The sequence below is a fragment of the Lissotriton helveticus genome, chromosome 3_1, assembly GCF_964261635.1.
Source record: "Lissotriton helveticus chromosome 3_1, aLisHel1.1, whole genome shotgun sequence".
NCBI lineage: Eukaryota > Metazoa > Chordata > Amphibia > Caudata > Salamandridae > Lissotriton > Lissotriton helveticus.
Window position 1 is genome coordinate 1088586520 of NC_136061.1, and position 20959 is coordinate 1088607478.

The 20959-nt window shown below is 44.9% G+C and overlaps 1 protein-coding gene across 1 annotated transcript in view; it reads left to right on the plus strand.

Annotated features, from left to right (window-relative positions):
* The window catches only part of FAP (fibroblast activation protein alpha), a 662945-nt gene that overhangs the window by 223364 nt on the left and 418622 nt on the right, over positions 1–20959 (plus strand). Inside the window, exons 10-11 of the mRNA XM_078681652.1 lie at positions 11729–11832; positions 11964–12099. Of these exons, the coding sequence (XP_078537778.1) occupies positions 11729–11832; positions 11964–12099 (240 nt within the window). The remainder of the gene's footprint in view (positions 1–11728; positions 11833–11963; positions 12100–20959) is intronic.

The following is a 20959-nucleotide window of genomic DNA, read 5'->3' on the forward strand; positions in this document are numbered from 1 at the left end:
CGCCATGATGTGATAATGCTCTAAGAGACACATCTGCAGGGTACCCAATGTGGCTTTTTGGGCCGTGGAGCCTACAAGATGTGGGCTCATGCTGGGTACTTTAGGGGCTCACGTGGAGTGGCTTTGCTGATCGAGAGGCCCCCCGTTCAGGATGTTGCGCCAATGGATAGACCCCATGGGCAGATACGTAGGGGTTATGGGCCACTGGGGAAGACAACTGATAACATTGATTTGCGTCTATGCACCCCCTAAACTCAAGGCTCCCGCTCTTAAAAAGGTAGTGGTCATCCTATTGGAGACAGCCTCCTCCTTTTTGTGATTGGAGGAGACTTTATTGATGTAATGGATACACTGGTGGACCGATCAGGGGTGGGTGTAGAACCAAAAGACGCTACACCATTAAGGCGATTGGCTACCACCTTAGTACTCACGGACATATGGAGGCGTAGTCACCAAAATACACGACAATACTCCTACCATTCAGGGGTTCATAACGTGTACTCAAGATTAGATTACATTTTTGTTCGCGGAGACGAAATAGTGGGACATGCGGAATACCTTGCTAGGGGGCTATCTGACCACTCCCCTCTGCTCAAACACTGGGGACACCGCCCAGAGTGGCATCTTAACGCATGGGAGCTTAGAGAAGCAAAGTACTAAGGGACATCAGGGCCGACACAGAGATTTATTTTAACGAAAACTCTGCAACATCTGGGGTAACTGTGTGGGAGGCTTATAAGACCATCCTGCGAGATAAAGCCCAAAATCAGATAGCCTGGGAAAAAAGGAATAGATTTAAAAGACTAGAAGAAATAGAGCAAAACATACTATACCTCGAGGAACGGATCATCATAGCGGCATACCCAGATCTCACTCGACACTTACACATCATACGCCAAGATTATAAAGACCTGCCTATAGACAAGGCAAAAAATCAAAGACTGGCAATGTTACATAGACTGTACGAGGTCAGAGACAAGGCAGGGAAACTCCTGGCATAGTTACAAAAAAAAGAAACATAGGCTAGATGGGTCCAGATGGTTGGTTCGCCATTCTGTCTCATTTGTAAAGTAATGAAGGGAGATTTCTATCGTACGATATGGGGCTGCATCAAAATCCAACTGTACTGGACAACAATAGTGGAAGAATTGGGGAAGATAATAGGGGTATCTATACCCCTAGAGCCCAAATTCATCCTCCTGGGTATATCAAATGAAGTGGATATTAACAGGGCTCAGCTGACACTGGTGACACTAGGCTTTATTGTTGCCCACAGAGACATAGCGAGGTGGTGGGGGGTGGCGTAAACTCCCACAAGGAAAGTATAGAGGAAGGGTATGGACCTCTATATGGCCGCCGAACACATGACCAATACTGCCAGGGGAAGCACATGCAGATTCCACAAAATATGGGGTCTATGGAGACGCTACTATGAGCTAGACCTACTAGACAACATTCCATACTATGTCTTGAAGGACAAGCTAAACACATGGTGAAAATCCACCATATATGTGGATAAGACCTAAACGCTAGGGCTATATAAAATGTCGAGATAAGTGTTCTCACTCAACTGTTACAATTGGTATAATAACCACACGGTCCTTCTGAAATGCACCTCATACGAAACTTGTTACTGTTATAAATGTTACTATTGTGCTTTTTGCAATATTTCAGATATAAAGGAAGAAAAACAAACAGTAAAAAAAATAGTAAAAGAAATACCACTTATGTAGTGCCTGTTGATTATTGGACCAAATTGATCTTGGCTGCTGAGAAATAAGAGCTTAAATAAAGGACTCCTACTTGCATCATCCCGGGTCATGGTCGTAAAGTCCATTGCTGTATAGCTTCCTCCATAGCTTGCTTTCTGACTCAAAAGGATGTTTTAAGCCAACTATTTTAACTTCTTGAGTCTTGACACAATATGTTTTCCTTTTCCGGTCGAATGTTACATGGTGTGTTTGTTTTTTCATAGATTGACAGTTCCAATCGTGTATGACAATCACCACATTTTATCTTCGATTTCTATTATTTCATTATTTATTTTGAGTTTGGTAGTACTGTTTTGCGCTACTTCCCCAATCAATGTGCATAGCAATGTATGAAAATGACCAGCCTGGCTGTCTTCAGACTTTCGATAATCTTAAAGAAGGAAGGGGGCTAATAAACCTAAAAGCTTTGATTAGGTTTGGTGGCTCAGATTATCCTCCAAAATTTAGTGGATGTACAACTCTACAAATTATGCGGTCCCTCCGCTTCATTTAGAGGTGAGAGAGCCATCTGATTTTTGATAGTAGGCCATTCGGTGAATCCCCTTTACTGAAACCTTCAGCCATTAACTAGCCCATCCACCACAGAACTTTCAACTTTTGACCCGTAGAAGGATATTTTGGTTTGCATTTGAAGTCCGGCAATTCAAAATATGTACGGGTGTTGTTTATATTTGTTCCTGCCTGTCCCACTAGAAATTCCAGTTACCAGCTAAAAATGGTACATATTTTATCAAGTTGTAGGACATATGTTGGCTTGCTAGGGAAAAAGATCGAGTTAAATGCAATTGCAGAACAGCAGAACTAGGTAACAGTGGGTGTCTAACAGTATCTACCAGCTTAGTGGGTATTTATATCTACTCAATAAGATTTTCTCTACTTGACTTGACAAACCTGAACACATAGTGTAATAGCCCAATACTCATATGATGCAAATGGATCAAGAATAAACCAGTTGCCACTGACCAATGGGATGCATTTAAAAAAACAAAAGGGAGAATGTTTAAGTTTCATTCTTTAAGAGTAGACAATGGTCCATAGGACCACTGTCTGTTCGTAAAAAATATGTTTCCAATATTCTCAAAAGTGAAAGGGTCCCATAGGAACCCGTTCCCATTTGCAAATGGGTTATCACCATTTTTAAAATGGTGATAAAGTTTTACTGTTTTGTTCAGACGCAAAACAATATTACATACCATACTGATTCTGTATTTGGAAGGAACGCCCGAAGCACACACCTTCCAAATGCTGAATTGCAAATGCAAATTTCAATTCTGCAACAAGTCACTGAATCACATTTTACATTTTGTACATCAGAAAAAACGTGTTTCCAGTCGCAAAGGGCCCGATTCTGGAAATCGGATCGTTTGTGACCGGAAAATGCTTTGTACATCTGGCTGTTAGAAATGGGATCTCTGGCTGGCCAAGGCTTGCGCCAAAGTCAGTCAGAGACCACCACTCTAAGTCAGGGCAAGGGAGTTACACGCCAAGATAACCCCTGCTCACCCCCTTGGTAACGTGACACGAGTAGTAAGGCTAAACTCGGAGGCAATGTGAGTTAAGTGTTTGCGCACGCACCCCCAGCAACAACACCCAAGGTCCACCACAAAGGAAACTCCACACAAGGTTATATATATAAATAGCCTTTGTATTGTACCAAAACACATTAGATAAAAACACACACTTTACAATGTGCCAACAGGCACGGGCAGAATTTACAGGGGATATGTACAAGACAGGGCCACCTGGACCACGGTCAGGAATATGCACTTTTAGACTTAGTACTTGGTAGAATAGTAATTAGCACATAGAACATGTAATAATAATCACTGTAGCGCAAAGTAGAACATAAAACACACAACCAGTAACTACTGGTAAGAGATAAGTACCACCTACGCAACCCTAACCACCTTAGGAGAATATTACGCAGGTAACCAGGACCTCACTAGCAACACCTGTACTAGGAGAAAACAACCACCTAAGTATCACAACATTCAGAGGTGTAGGGACAAGGCACATGATGCATCAAAACACATTCAGAGGTGCAGCACAGGAGAACACATGATGCATTAACAACACATTCAGAGGTGTAAGAACAAGGCACATGACGCATCAAAACACATTCAGAGGTGCAGCACAGGAGAACACATGATGCATAAACAACACATTCAGAGGTGTAAGAACAAGGCACAAGATACATCAAAACACATTTAGAGGTGCAGCATAGGAGAACACATGATGCATAAACAACACATTCAGAGGTGTAAGAACAAGGCACATGATGCATCAAAACACATTCAGAGGTGCAGCACAGAACAATTCGCAGAAATTACATTAGCATGAACTCATAACTATACCTAGGCCAACTGGCCTCCCTGGGGCTAGGGCGCCCTGTGTCGCAATGTCAGGGGGGTCTAAACGTAGCAGCTGCCCACTAAGTGCTGGGCAGCTGAAGAACTGAGCTGGGCACCAGCGTGCCTCCTGGCTCTCTTCTGGGGCTCTAGAAACAATTAAGGGGCCAAGAACCACCTGTGAGCCTCGCAGGCTTGGTGGCCAAAAGAACTATGCCCTCGGGAGCCTTGTGGGCTCTCAAGCAATGCTGCCAACGTTGGAGCCTCTCAGGGCTCGAGAACAATGTGGGGCCTTCGTTGGAGTCCCTCCTCTGGGGACTCGAGATCAAGGACTGCCCCCTGAGCCTCTCGGGCTCTGAATACTTAAATGGCCCCGAACGTTGGAGTCCCTCCCGGGGGACTCGAGAACAACTGGGGCACAGGGGAGCCTCTCAGGCTCGTAAATCAATGGTGCCTTCTTGAGCCTCTCGTGGGCTTGGAAAGCAGATGTGGCGCTTTTGAGCCTCTAGGGGCTCTAACTACAAAGGCTCCCTGAGCCCCTCGTGGGCTCGAGGAGCAATGGGGCCTAGCTGGGGCCTCTCGGCGCCCCCGCAAGGACTCTGCACCACTGGAGGGGGGTGCGGGCACCGGCAATGTGCCCCGCCTCCTCCCCCTCCTTCCGCACACACTCACCGGCTGCGCAGGGTTCCTCTGAAATGGGCGGCGGTAGCGGGGCTCTCCCAATCACTGGGAGCCCCGCCCGACAGCGCCTTGGTTCATCAGCTCCCCCATCTCGGGACCGGGACTCAGGGGGAGGCGGCCCCGGGGCTCTCCCCAGGTCACGGGAGCCCCGGGCCACGGGAGGACTCTGCTTCCCCTTCCAGCCAGGCGGGCAGCCAATCACGGCGCAGCAGTGGGCGGGACTTCCCTTGCAAACAGGAAGTCCCGCCCAACATCAGGCACACCGGTGCCTGGCTTCCTTTTTTGCGGCACGAGGGCGGTGATTTCACGGGGCGATGCCGGGTGGGCACCGGCAGTGGCAATTAAAGCGCTCCCAAGCGCTATCGACCATAAAGCGCCCCTAGGCGCTAGGACACAAATAAAGCGCTCACAGGCGCTTGAGGGGTGAAAGTAAAGCGCTCCCAGCGCTAGAGCACGAATTACAGCACTTCCAGGGGCACTCAGTTCAGCATGAAGCCCCCAAGGGTAAAGAAATGACGCCAACGTCTCTACAAGATCCCAGAGTAGAAGCTAGGCAGCAGGTTCCTAGCAACAAAGTCCATCAGGCATCCAGGGGCTGGGCAGGGCCCAGGGAGGCAAGCCTTCCCCTGGACCCAAGCAGCAGCACGCCCCTGGCAGGATTCAAGTTGGCAAACAAGAACATTTTGTAAGGGGACACAGACCCTTTTTATACTGTGAATTCCTTTGTCTGAAGGTGCAGGGTGGGGGAAAAACCAGGCGCAGCTGGTTTGGGAGCACTCCTGATGTGCTCAGCCCTCACTCTATTCACTGGCAGGGTTAGGGACATTAGACGCACCACAGGGGGCGGAGCCAGCATTGTGTGGGGAAAGCCCAGCCCTATTCAGGACCCAGGTGCACCCCTCCCTCACATCAGTATGCTAATCTCTCCATTCACCACCGGGGCAGACCCATCGAGACTCCTGGAGCCAGGCTCCCCAGCCAGCTCCAGCCAATCACGTGCCAGCACACTCACTGCACACGCACACCCATGTCTAGAAGTGGCACTTCCATACTAGACACATACACGCCGCATACATCATTGCACAGCATTCAATCACACGAGTCCCCACATACCAGACTCGAGCCTGCACACCCCACGCATCAGGAACTACCAGGGACACATACATTCCCCATGCATTCCTATGGGAGGGCAGGCCTATCTCACCACACGCACTCAGAGTGCGCACGCACTTTCCACTGAGACACAGCGAAAGTGCGCAGAATCCAAGAATCACCATAATTATTTAATAATACCAGGCAAAAAGTTCAGGGGTGAACCTGCCAGAAGGGCCAAGTCCAACACTGGCCTTATGTCCATTTACTAAAAACTGCATTGCATGTTACTGAATTTTTGTTGCAATTATGTGTTTTGGCTGGTGGCTGATTGGCATATCACTATTCAGCCTTCGTTGATCTGTCTCTTCTCAGTAGGTTCTTGACAGCGAAGGTGGAGGTGATGGACTTCTCAGGGACAGTAATGGGTAATTCCTCACCAGCTCTGCACAAATGGGGCAAAGAGTGACCACAGCTCTGTTGGCAAGAGGAAAATATTATGGCAACTTTCTTATGGGCTTGGACAAGTACTGTTTTTAAGGGGAACTAATTGTCTCCATGTGTTAAAGAAGTACTAGGCAGCAAATCTGATCCTCCAACATGATTATGATGTAGATGTAAGAAATCAGGTTATCGGTTGAGATGAGCTGGAGCCACACTCAGGAAACAACAAATATAACCCTTGTCAGGGTGAACCAAAAAAGTCAAGGAGCAGGTTGGGCGTCATAGCGTCCGTCACTGTAGTGTTGCAGATTGTTGCTGCTGTAGCTTTGCGATGGCAGTCATTGCTGTTTGTTGTTACTGTAGCGTGAAGTGCGGGTCTGATTTAATGAAAACAGTGAAGATCAAAAACCAATACAGGTACACCATTAACCCTGAAAGCTGGCTGGAGTTGAAACGTAGTGGCTAAAACGTGATCATCAGAGATTACTGAGGTGCTTAGGGTCTGATGCAGCCACGGTCGGTAGGGGAGTACCTGCCGGGGCGGCGACGCGGGGTAGCGGCAAGGTGGGGGTTAGTAATGTATGGACAATGAAGGTTTGCAGGTAAGTAAACATTTAAATAAATCAAACAAAGTTTGTTGCGCGCACTGCATTGCGTTTGGGGATGCAGTGCGCACAACGAAACAGCACCATTTTCTAATATATATTTTTTGGGGGGCAAAATCGTTTTATTTATTCTTTCATAATGGCTCCTTATCAATAAGCTCATTCATTTGGGTGATTTTCAGACCTTTGGTCCACATTGGAGTAACCTATTTCCCTCATGTAATGTAAAAATTTCGGGGCATATTACCAAGGGTGGCGATAGGCAATTATCTATCGCTTAGCAAGCTGTCGCTAACTGATGTTAGTGACAGCTTTTAGGCGATAGCGAGCGGTTTGTGGCCAGCTTTGCATGTCAGCGATATTTATCGCTAATGACATGCAAAGTGGGCGTACCCAACCTGTTAGCGACTGAAAGCAGTCGCTAACGTCGCAATCGCCTATTAGCAAGGCAGGCGTAGCGATGGAAATATTCCCGCTATCGCCAAAAACCAACGCCTGCTCAGACCAGTTCTTAGCCATGTTATCCAATGGGAGGTGGATAACATGGCTAAGAGCATTTTGTCGCTAATGCGTGAATATCGCTGTATTCTCAGCGATATTCACGCATTACGCCTGATTTTTATCGCTTTTGAGATGAACCTTGCTAATAGCAAGTTATCTCAGCGATAAAAACCGGTGATGCGTCGGGATAAAAATATTGCCGCTAACCCTACTTAGCTATAAATATCGCTATTTGTTGGTAATATGCCCCTGTATTCTTAAATTATAGAGCTATTTCTCAATTGAAATGTCGTCTCATGCAGGGTGCCACGTGATGTTCTAGTCCATACATTTAATATGTGTCTAGCGCAGGCATTTCTCCTCCTTGCAGTTGGTTAGGCTTCTAAGTAATTTGTATTAATGAGTTAGGCAGTTGAATGAATCCTTTGGTCTATACTTGCTCAGTGTTTAATAGAACAACAAAGATGTTACGCAGGAAAACCTTTTTGCAGATATTTAAATATTACCATCAGCATCCTCAGTGTGGCAGAGATGTTATACACTGACACCTTGTTTTCTGTCTGCCTGAGATCTAATTGTTTGTGAAATTGAATAGCATTAAATTGTTTTCGAGAAAATGGTGTATTCTAGCCCCACTATTGTATGTCGTTTTTTTAAGCGACATTTTTAGATCTTAGATCTGAATAGTGTTGCATTCATTATCCCAAATGTTGGCAACATGAAGGCAAATCTATCAAAGTATGTAGGTGATAATGTATTGACGAATCAGCCCTCAAGGGGCCTAATCCATGTATAATATGAATAACCACATGGCGTTGTGTAGCAGACACCAACTGGACATTGTTTGGTATTTATTAAATGAAGAGAGGGCTAAATAGGGGGGATTTGCAACGAAATGGATAGCACAACTTGACTACCCCTATGGATAATTTCCTATGGTTGCTCTGCTTGGGGTCTACAAAATTAAGATTAATTCCTTAATCACGTTTGAGGTCGCAAATTGGTTAAGAAGAGATCATCCCAGTTTGGCACAGTAAGAGGGTATTTTATGGAGTAAGGTTTTGATACTACCTCCAGGTACCCAACAATGGCCCGTTCATTGTGACATGAGCCTGTAATCACCAATATAATAAATAATGAATGTTATGTTATATGTGTTTTTATAGAACGCTAATCACCTGTGGAGGTTATCTAATTGCCCTGTAGCAGGTATGTGGGCCGGCCAAGGGGGCTTACTCAAAAAGCCAAGTCTTCTGCTTCTTGCAAAAAACAAGAAGAGAGGAGGAGACACTGATGTATTGTAGGAAGTTGTTTCATACTTTAGGGTCCAGGTACCTAAAGGCACGCCCCCGCTTCACATTATATGCAAGATCTTTGTTTGCACAATATTCTGTCACTCAGGCAGCATTGGTTTCTCTTTAATAGCATAAACCTGAGGAAATGGTTTTAAATATTTGATGAGAATTGGTTTTATGATTTATTTGATAAAAAATAATTCCTCTGAATAAGCCTTTTCTCTGATACACTTGCAGCACTTTCTATAAAGACTTATGAGAAATGTACTTAGTGAACATGCATCTAAATAACCTTGGGTGAGCTTACTAAAGATTCTGGTTGTAACCCTCTGTAGAGGATGGAATTGGTAGAAGATAAGAGGTATATCCTATGAACTTTCTGAATGTTGCCACAAGGAAGATTTTTGAGATTGAGAGTGAGCTTATGTTATACAACATACATGAAAGGGAGATTTAAGATCTTATCACAAGGAAGCCATTTTCTTCACGCTTTCTCTGACATAATTCTGGTGTATTCTATATTTTTGTCTCTAAAGACAACATATCAGAGCTATTTGGATAGATTGAACTGTGGATAGTAAAATGTATTTTATAATAACATGTATGACAGATGGAAAATTACTTTAATGCAGTCAATTAATACATTTTATGTTTGTGTTCCATTTCTTTTAAAATTACAAAGGCGAGTTAAGATAGCAGTAAGATACTAATCAGGAAAAAAGATAAGGAAAACTTTATAGCTTAAAAAAGTAAAAACAATTGATAGAAATAGGATGAAATATCATAACCTCATCGCTGCGGCGTGAATTCCGCCGCAGTGCTGAGATTCCAATCGCGGGCGTGGTCATGACGGCTCGAGGCCGTCAAAAGCACACGCCCACCATGACTCATGACGGCCGGGAGCCGTCATGAGCACGGAAGATGTTAATGTCACAACCTTTGTAATTGTGGGCATCATCTATGGGGCCTGGGTATTTTTATCGCAGGGACAGCTGAAGCCAATGGAGAGTATATTGGAGAACCCATCAAATAGTGATCTGCTTAGAATGTTTCTACTTGTAATTTCTAATTTCAATTGAAGATGGATAACAGAGTCAGAAATGATATTAGGTTCTGGCAGGTTTGTACCTTAGGACCTGTTCCCTGTACAAGGGTTCACTAGGGCAAGGTCTGTTGTCCATAGCTAAAATACTTTGTAGAAAAAGTGGTGTTCAACTATTTCTAGAACTTGTATTAGATTATTCGACATCCTGTGCCCTACATTATTTCATTTTAGGAAGGGGATTCATGGAGTGGGATAGCTGTGCCCCCTTGTTTGTGAAGTATGTAGACCACATATTCCTGCAGTGCAAGCACAAAATGTAGCTATGATGTGGAAAAATGTTAGACCCACATATACAGTGGCATACAAATCCATATAAACCCTAGTATTGCCTGAAGTATTTAGGGTGCTTCACCATTTTGGTGAAGGATTTTTCCTGAAACTGCTCCTGCGTACGTGGTGGAAGTTCTTTCAGTGAAATGTCACGCTATCCGTAGAGCGTAGTCATGTTGGTCTGATTCACATTTTTCTTGACTAACCGAAATAAACACTCATAGTAGTGTTTTTTATGCAACTGAAACCAAAAAAACATGACCCTGACATGCTAGAATTTTCCACCCAGCTTATGGGACAGTTTTAAAATTAATTTCCTGCACATGATCACCATGTCCCACAAGGTGAACTTGGGACAAAAAAACTCATAGGCATATTTATCAATGTTTTGCATCACCCTTGCGCAACGCAAGGTAACACAAGGGAGACGCAAAACCTAGATGAGATTTACAAAGCCATGCAAGGCCACCTTGCGCCACCCTGCGATGCTTGTTAAATCTGGAGTAACCGAAAGAAGCGCAAATCGCTGCCTTACGTTACTCTGCCCCAGGGAAGTGTTCCATGAGTGAAGCGTTGGGGTTCCCATGCATCTACCAGTGGATTCTGAAGCATTATCAGATTTACCAATACTGGTAGACCTAGGAATGAGTCAGAGGGTACGTCTCACCAGAGGAGGCATAATGAGGAGAACTATCTTTAATTCTCCTCTCTTTTTCCACTTTCTACATGTGCTGCAAAATAAGAAAAAGCTTCAGAGCAATCTTTTTGTGTAGGAAATTGTCCCTTCCTGCATGAAAGCAATCCTGTCTGTAACACAGGCACAAGGGTGCCTGCGTTGGCACTAGGTAGCATGCCAGCACAGGCAGCGAGCAGGAATGTGCCATATCTTGGTAGATATGGGGCATGCCTACCCTCTCTCTTTCACGCAGCACATCAAGGTGTCTTGCTGTGTTGTGTTGCATGTCATTTTGATTGATTTGGCCCTCAGTTTCAGAAGGCCTGTCCCAATGCGAGTCTATTGAGTAACTGTGGTCTACCACGCTTGTGACAACCTCTACACGAGGCCTTTAAATGCTTGATGTTTGAGAGCCCACATCCTTAATTAGTAATATGTTGAACTAGTTTATGTATTAGGAAACAAGAAATGTGAAATGTTAGCAAACTAATGCTCTCATTTAGTCAAGTTTTGTGGGAGCACCGGCGCAACTCAACATGACGAAAATTATACATCAATTTACTGACCATAAGGCGTGCTTGTGCAGCGGTAAATACAATTGCATTTTGCAATCACCCTTGAAAACATTAGTAAATAAGCACCTTAATGTCCTCACTCTTTAGATTGCTTCACATTATTTTACTTTGAGGGAACTTCGGAACTTTGAGAAGCATGCTTGTCGAGTTTAGAACCTTTGCTGGTTGTGTTACTCATAAGTGCTTCTTTTTTATCAACGCAGGTGGCTTAAAATCCACGTAGAATCGTGAACTTATCGTCTCCATTGTGCCCAGAATGTAAACCATTTTTCAAAATGTAAAATATTTATATAGATCAACATTTTTGCATAACTTTCTTCCTTCTGTAAGAATTATGTAGCATTAAAATTAATTTTCTTTCAAGGCTGGGACTAAAAATCCAACGGTCAGACTGAATATCGTGAAAACAGATGGTCTGAGAGATGTGTCTGTGATGGAAGTCCCTGTGTCTTCAATGATTGCATCTAGGTGAGAGATTGCCCAAATATATATTTTTCATAAATCTTAGTTTTACCTTTAAAAAGTACAAATGGTCAGGTCTTACTCTGGTAATTTCCTTTTAAAGGCCTATTATGAATATTTTTATTTTTTGTCTGCAGTGAATACTACTTTGTTTGGGCGACATGGATATTGGATGAGAGAATCTGTGTACAATGGGTGAAAAGAATACAGAATTTCTCTGTTCTATCTATATGTGACTACAAGAGAAGTTCGAATATATGGACGTGTCCACAGGTATGATGCAACTATTTTAGTTATTTTATATCTTTTTAATATTTATGCCTGCTGTTGTAGAATGCATGAGGACATTTACATCATAGTGATACACATTTTAGATATATGGATCTGAACTATGCAACCCTAATTCCCAAAGCCTTATTACCAGCTGATGGACCTTTTTAATCCTGTCTTCTAGGTGATATTCACATCAGTATCTAGGCCAGATTCAGAAAGCACTTGCAGTCAGTGTGTAGCATTACTTTGGGCTCAGGTGTCACTTACTAATGCAGTAAGAAATGAATACTCTCATAAAAAAGTGTTCTGATTCCCAAAGCTTTTCTCAGTGAGTAAGCATGTCTTACCCCCTGCAATTCATGGCTAAACTACATCTAAGGTGGAGTAAGGCACAACTACTCAAAGAAAATGTGTTATGAAATACACCATCTTGCGATGGTTTTTGATAAAATATTAGAAAAACCATAACATGCATTTATCTAGGAATTCGTTGTTTTCAGTCTAGATAAATGAATGAAGTTTTTGACATTGCTGTTGCATGTGATGTAATTTATTAAGGACGGTCAAAGCCAAACGCATGAGTGGACAGTGGCAGTGGGTTGTATCATTCTGCATGCTGAGTCAAAGACAGAAAGTGGGCGTAAGGGGAAGGGGGGAGACATTGCAAAATGTGTCTGCTTAAAGCTCTGTCTTATCACAAAAGGCAATGCAAAATGTAATGGCAAATCAGTGTAATTTTTCACAAATTGCCATGGTTTTAAGGACAGCCCACGGAACTATTGTCAACTCTTAACAAATTCCAACAGCAAATGACTGACACGATCGGCCCAAAATTCCCATTCTCTTTGTTTATGCTGTATTCATGTATAAGTATATTGGTAAAATGATTTCTCCGACAAACAATTACAAGTGCTTGAAGGCAATACCTAAAAAGGAATTATAACTTGGAGTGTTTGTGTGTAATACTCACCCGTGTTTATATATAATTCACACAATCAATGGACATAGGATAACCTTTATCCAGGTCTCTGTTATTTTAATTTAAATATGACCTGTTAATTGTAAATTAGTTGCATGACATTTATAGCAAATCAATACAAATCAATAAGTAAGCTTGTTATGTTATTTGTGGAGCGCGTCAAGTCAACTGTGAGGGGATTCAAGGCACTAAGTAGGGCAGGCCTGAGAGGGGAGGAGGAGATCATGTCTATTTCATCTGGAAGAGCCGTGTTTTGAGGTTCCTTTGGAGTACAAGAGTGAGGGGGAGGTTATGAGGTGTTTCAGGAGGTTGTGCCAGGTCTTGTCTGCGAAGTATGAGAAGGAGCGTCCTCTAGCCTTTCAAGTGGTTTGATAGAGGTTGAGGTGCTTGTTGAGATAAGATGGACCGGTGTTGTGGAGAGCTTTGTAGGTGTGGGTGAGAAGCTTGAACTTGCATCATTCCCGGACTGGGAGCCATTGGAGATTGTTGAAGTGTGGAGAAATGTGATTATTTTGCAGGATGTTTAGGATTAGTCTGGCTGTGGCGTTCTGGGTGGTTTGGAATAGGCCTAGGACATGGACTGAGATTCTGACATGGAGGGTGTTTCTGTAATCAAGTCTACTTGTGATTAGAGCCTGGGTGACTGTTCGTCTGGTGTTCAGTGGGATTCACTGGAAAATCTTGCATAGCATTTGCAGGATGTGAAAGCATGACGAAGACAGTGTTGGTCTGTCTGCTGAAGGTGAGGTTGGTGTCCAGGAGGATCCCAAGGTTCTTGGCATGGTCCACGGGGATGGGTGGGGGGCCAAGTTCAGAGTGCCACCAAGAGGCATCCCAGGGCTGTGGTTGTTGCTGAAGATTAAGACTTTGGTTTTGTCTGTGTTGAGCTGGAAGCAGTTGTTTTTCATCCAAGCAGCGATATTGCACATGCAGTTGTCGACGTTTGCTTTGGCAGGGCTGGTTGAGTCAGTAAGGGAGAGGATGAGCTGGGCGAAATCGGCGTAGGATACTATGTTAATGCCATGGGCACTGACGATGGCTGTGAGGGGTGTCATGTAGAACTTGCAGAGTGTTAGGCTGAGCAACGATTCTTGAGGGACCCTGCAGATTAGTTTATTGGGTTCTCAGGTGCAGGGAGGAAGTTAACATGTTGAGTTCTGCCACTTGAGGTTTAGTACGCAGATAACCAAGTGCTGAAGCATTCTGGTGAGTGACTTGTGGAAGACCATATTGAAAGCTGCAGAGTGGTTGAAGAGGATGAGTGCAGCTGTTTATCCTCAGTCGAAGATGTTTCTGCTGTCATCGAAGGCCACAATGAGGGCTCCCTCTGTGCTGTGGTTAGCACGAAAACCTGATTAAGAGCTGTCTAGGAGTTGATAAGGTTCTAGGTGGTCTGGGAGTTGGGCATTGATGGCTTTCTCAATTAATGTAGCTGGAAAAGACAGCAGCGTGATGGGTCTGTAGCTGCGGTGGATGTTGGGGTCTGCTATTGGTTTCTTCAATAGGGCATTGACTTCCACATTTTTCCAGCAAGACGGGAAGGTGACAGTGTTAAGGAGGAGTGATGATAGTGGTGAGTGTGGGGAGATTATGGTTCTTCCATTGTTGTATATGAAGGGCAGGGTCTATGGGGGCTCCTGAGTAGATGGTATTCATCAGGGTGGTGGTTTCTTCATTTAAGAGGTACTCCCAGTTGCTTAACTGCTGATTGGCGATTAAGGAGGTGTCCGGCTGGTCGGAGGAGTTCGTGTTGCTTATGCTGTGGGTCAAATGTGTTGTAGATCTTGGCAATCTTCTGTTCAAAGAAGTTTGAGAGGTCATTGCAGAATGTTTGGGATTGTATGATGTTGTTGTCAGCTGAGGGAGTGGAGAATTCCTTGATGATGGTGAAGAGTTCTTTGCTGTTGTTGTAGGTGGCTTTGAGTCTGAGAGTTATGGACTTTTTCTTTCATCTCTTAGTTGTTGATGGTAGAGGTTGAGGGGGGCTCTGTATGTGCATCTTGCGGTGGTGTTTTTGTCGAGTCTCCAATTTCTCTCAAGATGTTTGCAGTGGCGCTTGGACTCCCTGAGGTTGTTCTTGTACCAGCTGGGTTGTGTGTTGTTTTTGCAGGATGTTACTGTAGGGTTTTTGTCCAAGTGATCAAAGCTAAGTGCTGCTTAGCTTTGACCACATTCATCACTTGTTTAAGGAGTAACACAGAATGTAGATCACTTAAAATGTCTTAAAATATAACTTCTTTACTACAGCTCTATCCATCTTGAGACAGCTATAAAGTGCATTACAGACCATGAGAAAGTATCTCTTTTGCGTGGCCACTACTATCTTTTGTGGATCGATTCTGCTTGTTGACTGAATCAATGGACTTGGAAACTCCTAACCAGGCCCCAGTGCATGTTGTCTGACCACTAAAATATATCAAATTTGGCCGATACCCTTATTGACATATTGAACTTTCCTATAAGGCCAAAGTATATGGTGAATAAACAACACACATGGCATGGAATGTTAATGGTCACCTATGCACTACAGCATTACAGTACCATTCGCTAGTGTGCCCAGGCAACCATGACTCCAGGCCTGCCCCCTCAGCCTACCAGCTCCAGTCTGACCTTGCAGTGTCGCCTGTAAAATGACACCTCCCTTTTAAATATTAATAATATTATGTAGACCTTTTAGTCACAAAAGCAGGGTGCATGGTTGTTACAAGCCACAATGTCTGTCAGGGTGAAAAACCAAGCAAACGCCAAATTAACTTGTGCTTACCCCTCTGGTAGCTTGGCACAAAGCAGTCAGGCTTAACTTAGAGGTAATGTGTAATGCATTTATGCAGCACTTCAAATACTAATAAAGTCAAAACACAACACAAGAAAAATCCGACCAATTTTGAAAAATAGAGTAAAATGTAATAAACTATTTGAGACCAAATCAGCAAAAATCCAATTGTAGAACAAGAGATATGCAGTTTTAAAGTTTTACCTAAAAATAGTGCCCAGAAGCACAAAGCGCTAACTGTGGGTATCTGGTCGCACAAGACAAGGACAAAGTCACAAGTTCAGGCTGATGGTGATTGTACATGGGTTGGATAAAGGAACCAAGTTAGGCCTGCGGAACAAAGTACCGTGGGCCTCATTTATGAGAAATGACGCATCGCTGCGTGAAAGCAGCGATGCGTCACTTCTCAGTGCGCACTCCTTGCGACATATCTGATGCGTCATATTTAATGTATGACGCATCATGTCGCAAGGAGTTACAGATACGTCAGTATTTCTGACGTATCTGTAAGCGCAAAAGTGACGCATTGCTGGAGTGTGTCACAAAAGTGACGCAACTCCAGCAATGCTTCCTTTCACATGGGGCAAGCCCCATGTGAAAGGGCTTGCGTCATTCTTACGCCTGCTGTGAGGCAGGCGCAAGATTTTGACACAACAGTGTCCTGGAATTGATGAAGTGAAATCTCATAGATTTAACTGCGTCGCTTCTAGGAAGCTTTTTGCGGGGAAACGCCCCCCCCCTGTATACATTATACCTGACGCAGGTATAATGTAGCGCAGGGGTTTACAAAGTGACGCATCTGGTTAGATGCGTCACTTTGTTAATAGAGCACAACAGGAGGCATGTTTTACGCCGCCGATGCGTCACAAAAAGTGACGCATCGGAAGCGCAAAACTGACGCAAGGCCTCATAAATGAGGCCCCTTAAATTCAAGTTGCAGAGTGTTGCAAGATACCATGCTGGGGATATGTCGCACAGTGGCGTTTCCAAGTAGCTCCGAGGATACAAAGCGAAGACCTGCGTCATTGTCAAGGATGGCATTGACAAGGGGCTTGCGATGTGAAGTTCTGCATCAAAGATGCATCAATCAACCGCGGTTCCGAAGAAGATGCAGGGCAGCGAGATGGAGTCCTGCATTGTCGTTGCTTTCGATGGGGGTCCGGCGTGAATTATGTGTTGAGCAGGTTCTGAGGACACTGCAGGCTGCAATGGTAGGTACGGCAACAGGGAAGCGTTGAGCTGTACGAGTTCTGAATTGAACACTGTTTCTGTCCCAACTACAGGATAACAGCTGGGTTGGCAGAGGACCTTCAGGCTCACTTCCAAGGGTTCAGAACTACAGTGGCATCACTTCAGAGAGCAAGACTCACAGCATACTAAGTCCATGTGCTGGGTACAAGTTGGTTGGGGCATTTTCTGTCCATGAGGCTCTGATTAGGAGACCAGCTAACTAGCCCTTAGAGTCACTCCTGGGTTCAAGGTGCAGGTCTAGTCCTTTCACTCAGGCTGCAAAGTTGCAGGGCTGCAAGGCAGTAGGGCAGGAGATAGGCAGAGGAGTAGTCCTTCTTGCAGCACAGGACCACAGTCCCTCTGAGTCTTCCACAGGTCCAGAGGTGTACTGAAGAGTTGGGTCTGAAGGTCCAATATTTATACTGGGTGCCCGCTTTGATGTAGGAAAATGTTCTGGAGGTTTTCACCCCCAGAGCTGTTTGAAATTTCCTGCCTCCCTATCCAGGCCCCAGCTTGTCCGGGGTCACAAAAGACTAGAGCCAAATCCTTTGTGAGTGTGCTCAGGCAGAGGCTTTGTGATGTGCAAATGTGGTAAGGTGATAGCAACTCCCCCTCATGAAGCCAGAGATGGCCCATCCTGCCAATACCTATTTGCCTTTGTTTAACTATCTGGTTGCAATACACAAAGACCAACTGCCAGCTACACCCAGTCATGTGACAGAGGATACAGGTTGCAGGCCCAAAATGGTTGGGACAAGAACATGTCAAATTAATTTCTAAAATCCAACTTTACCAATAAAGAGGGTTTTAATTTACAATTCTTTAGGCACCATGCCAACATTCCTGCCTGCTTTCAATTGAAAGTTATGATTTATTAAATGTAATACGTCAACCTAATGTCATCCTATGGGAGAGGCGGGACTTGCAGCAGCGAAAAATGACTTTTTTTTATATGTATATGTTTTTATTACTTTTCATTCAAATCAAGACAAAGTCAGGAAACATTGGAGATGACAATGGCAGCAATATGTCAATCATATTTCTCAGCATTTCACTTATCTTTGTCAAAAACATAAACAGAAGAAAACATAAACAGTGGATTCTTCAAGAGATACAATGTCCAGAGGGGTTACTTATGGCCCGACGAGCGGTGGCGCAGTGTTGGATGCGAGGCCCGCTCCCAACCAAAAGCAGATGGGCCAGGGATATGCTGTACAGTTGCACCCATTCACAGCTCTATAGTGAACTCCTACCCCCTGTTAGTAGACCAAAAAATGTTTGGGACCTGTATCTGACTTACAACTCCAATAAGGACACCGCGGATGCGGATCAGGAGGAGACAGAGGAGCGACGGGAGGGGGAGGAGGGCCCCGAGGATTAGATACACATTATCTGGAAGCCCGAGAGGGAAAGTAGGCAGGACACCTAGGACTTTGGGAAGCTGGAGGGACACAGGACATTTAGAACGCTTGCACTGGGATACATACAGAGAGGGAGGGCCTGGCGGGTGAGGGACTCTGGTGGGTGGGGAGGATGCAGAAACAGCGTGGTTGTGGGCGGGGTGGCATATAGTATTGAGGCGGCAGTGACACAATAGTGGAAGGCACATAGGCAGTCAGGGGGGCAGGGGGGGGGGGGGGTTGGGTGGGATTGTTGTGAGAGCGGTGTTTGACCTGGATTACGTTGTCAGACACACACACTTCATGATAATATCCCCACTTCATTGAAGCCACCAAATCCACACTTGCCCAGAAATGAGGGGACGGGGCAGGGGGCGCCGCCATATCCTGAACATCAACTGGGTTGTGCTATCTAAGACTTGAGTCACCGGACCCTTGGGTTGACGGTGCGTTGATTTTATACGTTGGTTTTGATCTCTGTACTGACATAGCCCTAGTTTGCTGCCGGCCCCAGGGTTGTAGGCGGAAAGCTGTGTGTGTGAATTGATGACGAATAAAAGTTTATAACCAAAAAAAAATTAAAAAATACAATGTCTAGTGTCTCATAAGGATGTAGCAGTGTACTAGGTAAGTGGGGGTCTAGGTAGCGTCCCAAGTGTGTGGAACAGGTGCAAGAGCGTAGCTGGTGGAGGTGATCGTATATGCCTAACCATCAGCTCTGAATTCTTGTTACAGTGAAACGTCAGCAGGGTGCAGATGTGTGTCCCGGGTCTAGGTAGCATTCTCAGAACTTCCCTAGCGATCTGCATAGGGCTCCTCCCCTAGAGTTCCAGCGGGCAAAGGGACGGGCCTCAGATAGAGTGATAATCACCTGGGACATGGGTCTCAGAGGGGATTATGGTCCTTTCCCTGAAAATCCCACATAGCAGTGTGGGATATTTTAAATTGATTCAGCTGAAACCAAGGTGTCATTCAGGGCGGGCAGGTGTTGTTTTTTGCTTCTATGTTCCTGATGTAGGTCTCCCAACATCGACCTCCTGTTATCCTGCCCACTCTGGTGCTGCATCAGAAACTGACTTTCCCCCATACCATAAGTGTCCATGATGTTATGGAAGGGAATGAGGGTGCCATTATCAAAAAAACGACCCTAGGTAGTCAATCTCTTCCTCCTTCCATGGTACCATGTCAAATCTCCAGGCCACTGTCAAGAGGTTAGGTAGCTGACACACAGATATTAGCAGAGAACATGGCATGAAGGGTCATCTATCATGTACATACCTCCAATAGCAGAGATAGGCCACTGTCATCTGACGTGTTTCCCAGTATGGGTGAACTCCCAGGTCAGATAACCTTGCATAAGTGCAGTTCTCCTCAGGAATCATGAGGATGCCTGCCCTCTCAGGGCACGGGATTCCACCATTGAAGTCGGAGTCCAGGTAAAGTACCCCTGTCAGGCTTCAGGGTAGGGGGTCAAAGGAAACAAGTATGATTTGGCCATGTTATCCGCATAGACTGAAACAATATGATATACATTATGCACCAGAATCCCCCATTTTTGCACAATGGCACAATGTACAAGCTAAGGGTTCCATGGCCAGGGCAAAAATCAGTGGGGACAAGGGTCAGCCATGCCTGGCAGCTTTCTGTATTACAGAATTATCCGAGATCAGCTGGTCTTTCTGGTCTCGTGCCGTCAGACTTTTATGCAGGGTGCGAATCTAGCAGAGGTAACCCAGTCTGAAGCTCATGACCTCCAGGGTTTCCAATAGATAATCACATACCAAGGTGTCAAATGCCTTCTCTACATCAAGTGACACTGTGGTCCGCCCGTGGGTCGCAGCTGGAGAAGCGTGATTAAGGCACAGCAGCCAAAAAACATTGAGGAAGGTGTTGTGCCTGGGTATTACACAAGGAGATGATGGACGGAGCACTGAAACTTTTCAGACACTCTCCCCAGTCACAAATCTGGGTTGAATCCATCATTATTCTTTAGCTCACTTCGCCACCTCAGTTCATACCCTGCTATGTGCAACTCAGTCTTGACCCTGTGCCTCATGGGAACAGTCCAACCCGTACTGCCAAGCCAGGTCTTCCCTGAACCGGAAACAAGCATCCTGGGACAGGTTTCTAGGTAACACCCTTCATCAGCCAGGCTAGCTTGAATAAAGTGCCAAAGTGAGCAAGGGGCCCATGTCTGGGCGTACCATGCCAACTTAGGGCGAACAAAGCAAACACAAGATGATGGAGGGAGCGCTGAAACTTTTCAGTCACTCACCCCCGGTCACATATCTGGGTTGAATCCATCATCATTCTTTAGCTCACTTCGCCACCTCAGTTCAGACTCTGTAATATGCAAATCAGTCTTGACCCTGTGCCTCATGGGTACAGTCCAACCCGAACTGCCAAGCCAGGTCTTCCCTGAACTGGAAACAAGCATCTTGGGACGGGTTTCTGAGTAACACCCTTCATCAGGCAGGC